The sequence below is a fragment of the Glycine max genome, chromosome 19 (genome assembly GCF_000004515.6).
Source record: "Glycine max cultivar Williams 82 chromosome 19, Glycine_max_v4.0, whole genome shotgun sequence".
NCBI lineage: Eukaryota > Viridiplantae > Streptophyta > Magnoliopsida > Fabales > Fabaceae > Glycine > Glycine max.
Genome location: NC_038255.2, coordinates 191,134 through 204,831, shown reverse-complemented (window position 1 = coordinate 204,831; position 13,698 = coordinate 191,134). Strand labels below are relative to the sequence as shown.

The window sequence follows — 13,698 nt, the reverse complement described above, 5'->3', positions numbered from 1 at the left end:
GCTATCCAAGATATGTATGATAGGGTATCGACTAGTGTTAGGACACAGGGTGGAGAGTCAGACGATTTTCCCATCACAATTGGTTTGCATCAAGGGTCAACCCTTAGCCCCAACCTTTTTACCTTAATTCTGGATGTCCTCACGGAACAAATCCAAGAGATAGCGCCGAGATGCATGCTTTTTGCAGATGACATAGTCCTCCTTGGAGAGTCGAGGGAGGAGTTGAATGAGAGGTTGGAAACTTGGAGACGAGCTCTAGAAACACATGGCTTTCGCCTAAGCAGAAGCAAATCGGAGTATATGGAATGTAAGTTCAACAAAAGTAGGAGGGTATCTAACTCAGAGGTGAAAATAGGAGACCATATTATCCCTCAAGTCACACGGTTTAAATATCTTGGGTCTGTAATACAGGATGATGGAGAAATTGAAGGGGATGTGAATCATCGCATTCAAGCAGGATGGATGAAATGGAGAAAAGCATCGGGGGTGTTATGTGATGCAGAGGTACCGATCAAGCTAAAGGGAAAGTTTTATCGGACTGCGGTAAGACCGGCGATTTTGTACGGAACAGAATATTGGGCGGTCAAGAGCCAACATGAGACTAAAGTAGGTGTAGCGGAGATGAGGATGTTGCGGTGGATGTGTGGTAAGACTCGACAGGATAAAATTAGAAACGGAGCTATTAGAGAGAGGGTTGGAGTAGCGCCTATTGTAGAGAAGATGGTGGAAAATAGACTTAGGTGGTTTGGGCATGTAGAGAGAAGACCGGTAGACTCTGTAGTAAGGAGAGTAGACCAGATGGAGAGAAGGCAAACAATTCGAGGCCGAGGAAGACCCAAAAAGACTATAAGAGAGATTATCAAGAAGGATCTCGAACTTAATGATTTGAATAGAAGTATAGTACTTGATAGAATATTATGACGGAAGTTGATCCATGTAGCCGACCCCACCTAGTGGGATAAGGCGTTGTTGTTGTTGTTGTTAAATGTTTAAAACTTTTGAATTTCATAATATAATATAAGCACTCTTATATAAAATCTGCAGCACATTATTATTGCATTGCATGAGTGTGATAAGGACATTTAACACTGTCTTTATTAGGAGCATGCTTGAGGTTGAAAAAATGGCCAAAAAAGCATCATTCACTGCTATTTCATTTAATGCCTCCATCTTCCACCGTCTCACTCTCAGAACCGCCCAAGCAAGGGACCTTGTGATGTGATTCATCAACAAATTATTCTTTTACTATATCTCATTTGGATAATCTTTGCTCCAAATCCATATATAAAAAGAAAAAAATATTAAACTTTTCTCGTGAGTTAAAATTAATTTATTTACTTAATTTTTATAAAAGTGTTATCATTTAATTTTTCCAAAAATTAAAATATACAAATTGATTTTAAGTTAAAATATATTATTAATATTATTATAATTATAGATAGATGACATATATTGTTATGTACCTTTCAAATAATAAAACCACATCTCTTTGAATTCCAATTGTTTAATTCAATGCCTAGACTACAAAAAGTGCCACAAACAAATTTCTTTTGCAGATATTCAAAGTCTGGTGGTTCAAACTCTCCCTGAGAACATGCCACATACATAAGATGACGAGTGCTCAAGTAGGCTAGTAATTACTTTTGCATTTGTGCAGATAACATGAGACAGTGTTGTTAGAGAGGAAGCACCGTGTGAGAACTGAATAAACAGGCTGTATGTTGGGCTTCATTTCATGTTTTTGTTTGGACCAATATTATTTGTTTCAAGTCTTCAAAAATACCACAATGCAATGTGGTCTTGCATTTACTGGGCTAGTCACTGTCCCAAGCCTCATCTGCCTCTTTTAGTGTTCTCCTCTGACTCTTAGGGATATCACTTTTGATCACATTATTACTATTTTGATTTGTAGGGTAGTCCCCAGTCTCCTCAGCAGCATCTGAAGGCCACAGCCAGTTTTCTGAACAGCTAAATTCATCTATGGATTCAGAATCAATTTTATTAACTCCATGCTTCTTTCCTCTCACACTCTTTGGTGCATCAAAACTATCATGATATTGAGCAGAACCACCAACCTTACCCTCATGATCCCTCGCACCACTCTTCTTGTTGCTCATTGTTTGATGTGCATACTCATCGTCACTGCTACTACTCTTGTAGCTATCACTTAACTTTCTCAAATATCCTGAGTCGTTATTCTCTTGCTCCTCATCCTCAGACTCCCACATTGCATTTTCAACATCACTAAGCATGCCTTCTGATTCAGAATCTTCTACAGTCATATTCCCCCTAAATTTAGCTCCAGCATGTCTACTTGAACTTTCGTTATCTCTGGCCCGACCAATACCAGGATTATTCTGCTTCTCTCTTTTCCTCCTACTTTCCTTGAACCTACGTCTAGTTCCATCAGATCCTTCAGAATTGCTGTCAAGATCACTAGCATCTGCACTATTATTGAAATGCCACTCCTCCTCCTCATCATCATCGTCATTGTCAGAATGAGTGTTCTCTTCATCATCACTATCGACAGCATGGCGCTTAGGATGTGTAGTCTGCCAAACCCTTGAGCCTCTAGCCTCAACATCACGGTCATCATTTGTAGAAGCATCTGATCTTCTGTATCTTCCACCAAATTCTTCTTTGTTCCAGTATCTAATTCTTCCAAACTCTTCTTTTTCTTTTGCCTCTTCAGCTTCATATTCTTTATCTGCTGCATCCTCTATCTCAGCAATGAACCGATCTAGCTCTTCCTGATCACTATCAGCTATAGGCTCTGACTCTTCAAAACCTTCAGCAGGTTCTGTTATTGACTGCTTGCCTTCACGGAAGACATAAGGGCTTCCTTCTTTCTGGTCTATGGCATTGAAGAATGTGGAAGCAACTCTCTGGATGCTGGCCATGGCAGCTGGATCCTCGGGATTTACTCCCATCCGTCGAAGCTGCTGTTCTATTTTCTTTATGTTTAGCTTCTGAGACTCAAGAGCTTGCTCAAATCTGGCCTTGAAAAGAGCCTGTATACAATGACAGCAACAAATACATTACCTCCTCCAACATCAAGTTCTTTATATAGTAGGTACATTACTAGTGACGAAAATGATGAATTTTCAAAGAAAAATAAAAGAGGCAACAAATTTGAGCAGTCAAGACTAACAATAGCTATACTTTCATATAAGTTGTCATGTATGCATAATCAATAAAACAAAAGCATTTCACTTTGGTTAGTCATTAACAAACAGTCTTCAACTTTCTTCCCTTGCATTCTTTTAGAGAGTGGAGTTTTTTGTATGTGCGGGTGTAATTTTACCAATACAGCTATGATAAACAGGCAAGTGTCATTATTTTTACATGATAATGAACAATATTGGCACGTAAACATCACAGCTCATGATTCTGAAGTTAAGCCTTAGGCACCCTAACCATTACATGCAAAGCATCACCTCTGTTTAGATACCCAGAAAGTGGCACAGTCAAATAAGGAATATAGCAATGCAAGCCTACCTTCCTCTTTGTAAGGGTGTTAATAGGTATCAAATTTTTGGGTTGGCGATAATTTCTGCCGCGGAACATAATGATTGTTTTCACATTATGAACATTTATCACAATTCCACCACTCAATCTTGCAAGCATTGAAGCCATTTCTTTTATTTTTTCCTTGGGGAAGTTGTCACAACAAACTTGCACAGTCTCATGAAACTTCCAATGGAGATGCATATTTTGTACAACTCCTCCAAAGACACCACGAACACCAACTGGGACATAGTTCTTATTCCTGAATCCAATTTTTTTATACGCCTGTAGCTGTTCAGGTGTTAAGAGCTCTGGGTCATGCCGAGGATGAGGCAGCTCCGGTAGCTCATACTTCTTGAGTTTCTGTAGAAGCAATGCCACTTTCTTCTTGGCCTGAAAAATTTGAAGGTAGGGAAATAAGATTTAGTCAAATGTTCATATAACAAGCACTACAACAACACCAAGTAAAAATTATATCAGCCATCAATGTGCTATCTGTTATCATAATTTGAAATTTTCCATTTTATGATTATCAGTATGTGCTAATAACTAAACAATCAAAGCCAGAGAATTAACCAAAATGAAACAAATTAAAGCTAATAGGAAATATTCAATGTCTTCAATGAAGAAACAAGAAGAATCTTAAGAATTACTCTCTCTCAACATAAAGATAGTCCTCATCTATTATCAACAAACAAATTCTTACTTCCTTGAGGTATCTCAGGTTCCATAATGTTCAATCAATCAACTGAATTTCATTACAAATATGTTAATAAGCTGTAATCATGAAAACTCTTTAGCTTGCCCCATTTTACTGAGAAACCTAGCTTCAGGCATCTCATGTTATAAGCCAATTCTGTTTACCACTTTCACATAGAAGTAATGTACATGGATAATTTTCTTTAAAAAAAACATACATTTTAGTATAGTCTAAAACATTTGGAACTAGAATGACTGATTGATGAAGATGTCTATACACAGACTTACAAACCATATCATAAATTTGAGCACACATCTCAGACACTTATCACACCACAAAAAAACAGTTGAACTGAAAACACGGCTCACAAATTGAGCTCCAAAAAACAATTAATGGAAGGACAGTTGGAGAACACACTCTCTTGAGATTGTAAATGAGCCTCTCCTCCTCAGTCATGAGTTTCTTCTTCAACTTTTTCGCTCTCCGAATCTCCCTTAAAGTCTTACCAGACTCTTTCTGCATTCGCCTTTCCACCTTGCTGCGCATACTCCTACCTTTGGAAGTTGACATTGCCCGGGACAACGGTCCATTCAAAAGATTCAACTGCTTAACAAAACAATACAAACCAACTCTGTGGTATTCCTCTTCAACTTTAATGGTGTTGCTGCACTCGGGCGTGTGACCTAAAGGTACAACATTTCTGAACAAAAAATAAATCACAATCAACCCCTTTTCCTTAAAACACTCACACAACACACACAGAGCGATTGCAGATAAAATTGCATCAGTATACCAAGATAAATTAGAAAACAATGAAATTGTTTCAGTGATTAATCAAAATAAATAAAATTCACAGTGATTGTTGGTGAGTGAAGTAAAGATGTGAACTTTGAGGTGGAAGAGTAAAAGGGGTTTAAGCAGAGAGATAGAGAGGGAAAAAGAGGTACTTGTAGAGATTGGATTGAAGTTGAAGCAGAGAAGAGAGGGGCTTGAAGCAATGTCTTTGAAGATTTCTGGCACCAAACATTGTTGTGTTGCTTTTTCTTTGGTCACCAATCAGCCACAAGTAGCGTTTCTCGTTTCGGGGTTTGGCATGGGCAAGGCCGAAGAATAACAGGGTTTTGGACTTTGGAGACTCGGATTTTGTCCCCCCAAACGCACCCTTAGCGTGGGTGGGTTTTGGATTAATTGAAAATAATAATAATTTAATAATCAATTATTATTATAATTTGAGAAGTTTTATATTTAGATATATTCAATTAATTTTAAAATACATTATTTATGTACATTATCTCGTGGGAGAACATCTAGGTTTGTAAAATATACTCTTAGAAAAAGATAAAAATCTTTAAGGATAATTAAGTTTTAAACTGATCAAAATTTGTGGGAATCTCTTAAAGTCCAATGAGGGTGGTAAAGGTCTAAATTATGGTAGTTAAACAAAAATCAATTTTTATAGTGAAATTCAACAAAATATGAAAATTTATATTTCAAAAAATAATACTTTAGAAATAAAATGAAAAAATTAATTAATTACAAAATATTAGCGGCTAAATTTTAAGAGAAACTGTTCTGTTTATTTGTAAATCGTATGGGTGTTGGAATAGTTGAATTAATTTTAGGTCAATATATTATTAAAAGGTAAAGTATTCACCAACTTAATATCTATAATCAGTCTCCTTTTTAATTATAATTTTTTTTATCCAAAATGCTCAAATTCAATATTTTATCTGAATTATTTGAGCCCACTCAAACCAATAATATATTAATCATCACACATTAATTTGATCTTAAATATTATTGAAAAAATAATTTAGTTTCTAAATTTTGTATTATTAGTAAATTTAATCTATAAAATTATTAAATTGGTCAGTTTAGCCCTTAAATTTAACAATCATGAGTTAATTTGCTTCTTAAAAATAATAATCATTCTCTGTACTAAAAAAATTAACTAATTATTCTAAAGGATTAAAATAATTGGTAGTTGTTTTTTTATAGGAATAATTAGTATTGTTAAAGTTAAGGACTAAATTATTTGCTGTTATGTTAAGATCAATTGTTTAATAATTATTAAAGTCAAGCATTGTATTTATTTTTTCTCCAATATTAAGAATCAAATTAATTGATGGAGATAATTTAAGGAAAAATTAATGTTTTACTCTTTTTTTTCAATTTTTTTAAAAATATTTTTTTTTCTCATTATTTTCAGTGAAATAAATGAAATTAAGAGAACAATAGTGATCAACTGACACATGAATTGTTTTCTTTGCATGGATATACGCATAGATCAACGGGTATATGATGTCTTAAATTTGAGTCCTAGATATATAAATACGTTAAATACTTGGAGTGAGAATTTGTTGTATATACTAATCTCATAATAGAATAAGATTGATTCCATTGAAGTATACATGTAGTCTTCCAATGCCAAGATTAATTGTTGCAAATGTTGAAAAGTAGTCTTTTACTTATTAAAATGTGCTTCAATTATATCATCTCAACCACTTTCTAATGCATGTTTGGAAACACTTCCTGAGTGGACCAAATAGTACGTTTTTCACGTTAAATCTATGCAATTGGTGGGAAAAGCTAGTGATATTAGTTTCTCAAGTGCAAGCAAACAAACGGATCATAATGGGTTTGAAAATGCATTTAACATGCCTACAACTTACACCTGAATTGTTTGAAATTAAACATGTAGAATCAGGAATAGGGGTGTTCTTGGGCCGGTTTGGGTGATTTTGAATAAATTTAGGATTTAATCCAATTAAATTTGATTGATTTAGTTCAGTTCGATTTTCAAATTTTTTTTTTGAAACTCAATCTATTCATAAACGGTTTGGTTTGGTTCGGGTCAACGGATTACTTGGGTTACCCACTTAAATTTGATTTTTTTTCTTAAAATACTATTTTATATCATGATTCATTCAAATATTCAATAGAATTAACACAATATTATCAAATGTTTGAAAATAATAAAATTGATTCATTTAATACCATCAACATAATATTCTAAAATAGACTAATACAAATTAAAACAAAATATTCTTCAACAAAATTTACTATAATCGTTTGAATCACAACTATTTCTTACAAACTAATTTATTGCAATAAGCTTTGTTACAACTAGATTAGTTGCAATCAGATTTACTGAAACAAATGAACAAAATATGATTCATTAATATTATAAGCATGATAGAAAAAATAAATATGAAAAAAAAAAAGATTGAAACAAACAACGATGTACCTGAAAGTAGCATTTTAAGAAGTTCCAATATTTTAGTTCAAACACTCCACACTTGGAGTCTGTCTCAATATTAACAATATTTAAAGTCAAATCAAACAATTCTAAAAATTTTGATCGCTTGGTTTTGATCGGATCTATAAATCTAAACCCGTGATTCAATCCATACATGAACGATTTTAATCGGTTCAGTTCGATTTTGACTCAAATACATAAATAACTTAACTCAAACTATTCAGATGAGTTTAGATCAACTCAGATGATCCGTACTAGTAAACACCTCTAATCAGGAAGACCCTTTTCTCAATTGCAACTAATGTGTAGTAAATTAGCCATATCGGAGTGACTCGAGGTTGTGAAATTTTAGCTTTAAAGCTGGTTATAGATAAAGAGACAAATCAATTCAATTCCATAGTTCTAATAATAATTACATGCATGCTTGCAGAGAAGAGCAACGTTTGAACAACTTTAAATAAAAATAATTCTTACATACAACCAATTGACTTGAAAAACAAATTATTCAATTGTTTGTATGTTAGTAAACTGTTCGATTTCCACTCCACTCTCACAAATACTGCTCACATAAAAGAGTGCACAGGTTCCAGATTCACCTTAATAGTTTATGACAACATATACATACAAGTTATAATAATCCAGAAACCTGACACAGCCATAAAGTTTGTGCTTGTAAGCACCACATGATTACAACCTGATCGAGCTTTATACTATCTTCGCATGTAGGAATAAACAAAATTATTGCAACACTTAGGGATTAAGCATCAGTACCAACTAGAAGTTGCTATAAAGCAAACAAGCACCTTATGGTGTGTCAATCCACTGAAGGGTGCTGTCTTGAGAACCAAATTGTAAATTCTGCATGCAAAATGAGAAACACAGAGCAATGAGAGGGTGTTAACAAACTATTGGAAAACTCAAGAAGAGTAAATTGATGCTTACAGAAAGATCAAAGTCTGGAGGAGTATCCAATTCCAGTGTGTCCAGGACAGAAACTCCATAAGATCCATAATCATTATTGTTTCCAGGTGCAACCAACTTGTTCGCCTTTGCATCGCCATTAAAAGTGGAGGTCAATCCAGAATGATTTAGGAGAGCAGATGATTGTAAAATCTCCTTGCATAATAATATGTCTTCCAAGCCATCGAAGTCACAGTCAGCTTGTGATTCACCAGCCAACCATGCAGGGTCCTCATCTTGAACATTAGATGGTGGTGCATGTGATTCTCCAGGTATAGGCCTGGCATCCTAATGCAATAAGCAAAATTTCATAAGTGAAGCAAATACTGTAGCTGTTTGGAAAATTAGTGAAAAATGTCAGTTGACTTTGCCTCTTTTCTCTTGAGAGAAAATTAACACAAGTTCACTAGTTTTTCAAGATGTGTCCATCAAATGTGGTGCACAAGTAGAATTTTTTTATATGCTTGTTTTTTGTAGAATTTAGTATTTGATAGCCTTGTTTGGATAAGTTTTTCAATAACTAATCATGGAGAAGAAAATACAAAGCTAAAGTAAATTATATTTTTTTCGTAAGTTAAAATCTTATGCACTTCAATTTATACAAATTTTCTCTTTCATCTAACTTTTGGAAAACCCATGTTACATAAGTTGATTTTAACTTTTGGAAGAAATTTGATTTATTTTTTGCTTTTTTATTTTCTTCTTCCGTACGTGTTTATTGATAAGTTTATCCAAATATGGTCCTATCTTTTTTTCATTTAGATTACATTCAAGGTGATGAGCCTCAGTTAAAATAGTTATCATAGACAGCTTTGTGCATAAAAAATAACTACACACCTGGATGAATGGCAGAAGTTCATTTTCATCAAAATTGTCATCACATTTGGCTGTACAAGGTCGAGTAGGGGGATTTGGTTTTGGGGTTCTTGGACCTGCTTGTGCTGCTACGTTAGAATCTTCAACCATTGTATTCTCCTCATTCTTCTCATTCTGCTTATGCTGTTGATAAAATATTTTTGAAACCACATATTCACCATCCTTCTCAACTTCACTCCCTAGATGGTACTGATGCATCACCCAATTGGTTTTATATGGCTTGGTCCCTTTCTTAGATCTTATATAAAGAACCATGATCTTCTTAAAACCCTTATGCACTCCATCTTCTGTCACAGCTTTGGTCCTACCAGTCTTGTGCCAGCGTACATGCTCCTCAGTCAAACCATCTTGATGATGAATCTTTCGACGCTTCCTTCGTCCAGTAGCATATGCATTAGCTGTTTTGTGAAAGAAATGGACACTACTCCCATCCGTCTTAGCACCTAAAGCAAAACGAGTATAATTTTATCAGAGAATATGCTCCAGAAAATCACATTTAACATTTGGTCAGAGTCAGAACCAATGAATATATGTAAAGTGAATTAGAAGATAATCATTACTGGCCTGGAACCACTAAATTTGCTAAGTTTGACAATCATAAAATCCAAGCTTCCCCTGATCCCTATCCTAAAGAGAAACAAGGGAAACATCATGATCGGATATCTTTTCTTTTTATTTGTTCCATCATGATCTGATATCTAGAGATTCTAGATATGGAAATCAATTAAATTTTTCTAAGCCTTTGTTACTTTTAGTTTAAAAGGGAAGTAATAGGCCTCCTAAGCCCAAGAATATTTGTTAGATGCTGATTGAGATTTAATTAAACCTATACTTGATGATTGAATGTGCTTGAATCAAATTTTTTGTTACCTTTTTATTTTCCTTTTTATCTTAGTCAGGTATCAATTAGCAACGCATTCGGCTAAGGTGCAGAAGGCGCACTGATTTTACATTGTTATTATCTTATATGGATTTTGTTCACATGAACTTCACAACCTACTCCACAAGGGACCATTGTCTGTTATTCACTTCCATAGGTAAGGAAGTGTTTGAGTAGCATCCTTAAGATGCTTGGCACATGAACTTCACCTTACTGGTCCATTACTCTTTGGCCGATCAAAAACAAAATCCACTACACAACGATTTGTGGAATAAATGATAAATGTTCACGTATTTGAAAAGGTCAGAAGAACCCTCACCTGGAAGATTTTGTGGATGAGTGTAGCAAATACCTTGCTCTCCTTCTAGAGTTGGGATGAACTGATGAATAAACATGTGTGGCTCTCTGTTTCCAATACAGCACTTTGCTGCTAAATGCTCTAAAAGCTCAACATCAGAAGGATCAAACTTTACACCAACAGGAAAGCCAGGCCACTCATGAGAAACCTGCACAGACAAACAAATATTCTTAATGAAACATATGCAATAAGTTAAATCTTGTATTTGTCTCCCCTAAAGTGAGTTAACTCACTTTAAAGAATAAAGTAAATAATATCAGTCATTGATAAGAAGAGCAATTGTCAATATATGTATACATGCATAAAAATAATGAGTGTATTGAAATATCAATCATTGATGAGCAATTTTCTCAATAACGACTGAGATTACTTAGTTTATTGTCGCACACTTTACTCGCCACCACATGCATAACGAATCATGAATGCGGAACTGATTCAAGAATTTAATCCTTCTATGAAGGTAAGGTTTGCAAACTTTAAAGACTTGAACTGATTTAATAGGCCAAAAAAAAAAAAGATTTAGGTTAAAGGAAATTGAGCATGTACAAACTCCAGGGTAAAATCAAGAACTCTACTATAAGAGTATAGTTTACTACTTATAGGCTTATAGTGTTTTCTCTATTTTAGTGTACGTGTGAATTTGAAGACCAATATTTGAACTGAGACTGAATATATTGAATCTAACATACATTACTGTTATCAATATGATAATGACATTTCGGGCATTCGCTGTATGTTCCACAGTCCTTCATTTGATCATCTGTTGACAGAGTAGTATCTTTCACTTTCTTTGCAAATCCTCTAATGTCAATAAGCCAGCTCCTGCAAAACAAAGTCATCAGTCCTTCAAAACACACGTCGTTTACCAGAAGAACTTCCTATTATATATGTGTTAGTTATGAGAAAATAAACTGAAGTCATTAGTTATGAAACTAGTATTTACAAGATGGCATTATAAGTGAAAATTCCATGTCTTCTGATGATATTCAGGATGTTTCATAACATCAATGATATAAAGACAAACAAAGACGGAGACAAAAGAAGAAAAGCATGAAGAAAGCATCAAAGAAATTTTGGGGACACAAAATCCATGTACTGTTCTAGACGCGGAAAATACAGCAAACTTTCTCTTCATCCTCTTTTCTTTCAATTTCTGTTTTTCTTATTTCTTCCTTTCCTATTTCTTTTGCCGGCCAAACAAAAAGTGGAATCTCGGTGATAGCAGGAATTCATTCTCCAGACTATGAAATGAAATAGATAAATGAACATTACAACAACTTTTTTCCCAACAAATGTGGCAAGATTCGCTTAATAATATAGTATCCTACTAATTCACATGATCGCATCTATAAGAAAAATGATTGTATTTCGATCATCCAGAAAGCTACAAATCATTATTTGGCACTCCACAAATGTTGTTTCACTCCAAGAGTGCAGTGTCAGTAGACGAAAGGAGATGCTAGCATTTCCAAGTTAAGTAGAACACACTAAACTCCAAATGAGAATGTCAATTATACCCGCTAACTAACTATATGTCTCTCTCCATAAATAGAAGAAAAAAAAAATCCAAACATGGCGTCCATCCATGATACACCAACACCAACAAAAGCCAAAACTCAACCATGTGAATGTGCACCGTACTTATTTTACTAAAATAAGCCACTAACGAGCAAGGGAACATTTCTCTGACACAAGTATCCGAAACAAAACCACCCAGAAAAGGAAAAAAAGTGTTTTTTCTTTCTTTCTCCCAATCAACTCAACTCAACTCAACAAAGGGGGTCTGAAGACATAACCGAAAATGGCAAAATGGGGTGGCTCAGAAAAGAAGCAAAAAATGAAACTTGCAATGCAATCTGCTAACTAAGCTCACCTAGCCATAGTGCCAAAGAAGGAGAAGGAGAGAAGAGAAAGACGCGTTAAGTGGGGTGAGTTGTGAGTATTTAAGGTGTAGAGTTAACTTGGACGAGTGAACAACCTAGTAATGTGTTGGTTGAGAGCGCGAAAGAAAAGAAACTCTTTGAGTCCGAATCTGGAAGCACCCACCCACCATTGACTGAAAACTCTGAACCTTTGCGAAACAGAAGCTGTCTTGTCACCCCGAAAACCGAGCGAAACAGAGACACTGTGGTAAATTACCTTATTACCACCTCTGTGGCTACTTGCTTCCCAAGCCATTACATAAAACCAATCTTGTTAAGATTGCTTCTACTTAATGATGCAATGCTATGACGTAATAAATAAAAGAATTCTAAAGTTGTCATAGGACACTGGTGTGGTGAATACGTGTTGGACCCATGTCCGGTAACGGCAATGTGATTATTTACAATCAATACAGTGGTGCTGTGAATGCATTCTGTGTTGTTTCAAATTAAGAAGGAAATAAATGATGCATACTTTCAAGAGTTTACTTTTCATATCAATCAATTGTTACAAGGTTAATTAATTATAACTCATTGTAAATATCCCTTTTAAAATATTATTATAATATCATAATTTGTGGTTAAATAATATAATTTAGTTTTTTACATTATCAATATATTTAAAACAAATTCTAATTGAGTAAATTTTACTTGCATCTCCTTTTTTTTTCAAATATACTCAACATTTTTCTTTTTTTTCATCCTACAAAAAATAGTTTAACTCATAACACAATGGGACCCTTCTCTTTCCTAAATATCATTTAATAACTTAACAGAAAATAAACACATGCGAATCAAGTAACTTTTAATGAAAATTTATATCTAAAATATTATTATTTTTCTTTTTCTTAACTCCATAAAAGACATGACATTATTTTCAACCTAAAAATATTTTATACACTTTCTGATTAGTAGTGAACTCAACTTTGTGTTGGACGGGAGCTCATCTTGTTGTTACGTTTGTGTTAACACCCTTCTTACTTCTTTTTCTTTTTTTTTAGTTTATTTTTTTGTACGTGTTGGATCGTTTGGTTGTTGCGTTTTGTCCAGCCATGCCTGTTGTCATTTGCTTCAAATTTTAATGTTTTGCTCTTGCGTTCGTGTTTTTAACTTTTTTCTTTGAAGTATTTATTTTTTATATCTCAATTAAGAGTTGCATCTTCTTCAAATGTTAACAACAATGAAGTAAGAGTCAGATATTAAAGGAAAAACTGTTATTATCTTAAGAAATGTTCA

At 34.2% G+C, this 13,698-nt stretch overlaps 2 protein-coding genes across 2 annotated transcripts; both read right to left on the bottom strand.

Annotated features, from left to right (window-relative positions):
* Nucleotides 1-1,471: 1,471 nt before the first annotated feature.
* On the bottom strand, nt 1,472-5,364 carry LOC100782246 (CRM-domain containing factor CFM9, mitochondrial). The gene is made up of 4 exons (XM_003554779.5): nt 5,155-5,364; nt 4,625-4,907; nt 3,499-3,900; nt 1,472-3,011 (listed from the first exon to the last, which is right to left on the bottom strand). The coding sequence occupies exons 1-4, from the start codon at nt 5,232-5,234 to the stop codon at nt 1,815-1,817; spliced, it is 1,962 nt and encodes a 653-aa protein (XP_003554827.1). The 5' UTR covers nt 5,235-5,364; the 3' UTR covers nt 1,472-1,814.
* Nucleotides 5,365-7,950: 2,586 nt separating this feature from the next.
* Nucleotides 7,951-12,636, bottom strand: NAC180 (NAC domain containing protein 180). The gene is made up of 6 exons (XM_006603726.4): nt 12,414-12,636; nt 11,230-11,362; nt 10,502-10,688; nt 9,264-9,745; nt 8,409-8,714; nt 7,951-8,324 (listed from the first exon to the last, which is right to left on the bottom strand). Exons 1-6 carry the CDS (start codon nt 12,419-12,421, stop codon nt 8,271-8,273), a joined length of 1,170 nt encoding a protein of 389 aa, XP_006603789.1. The 5' UTR covers nt 12,422-12,636; the 3' UTR covers nt 7,951-8,270.
* Nucleotides 12,637-13,698: the final 1,062 nt, after the last annotated feature.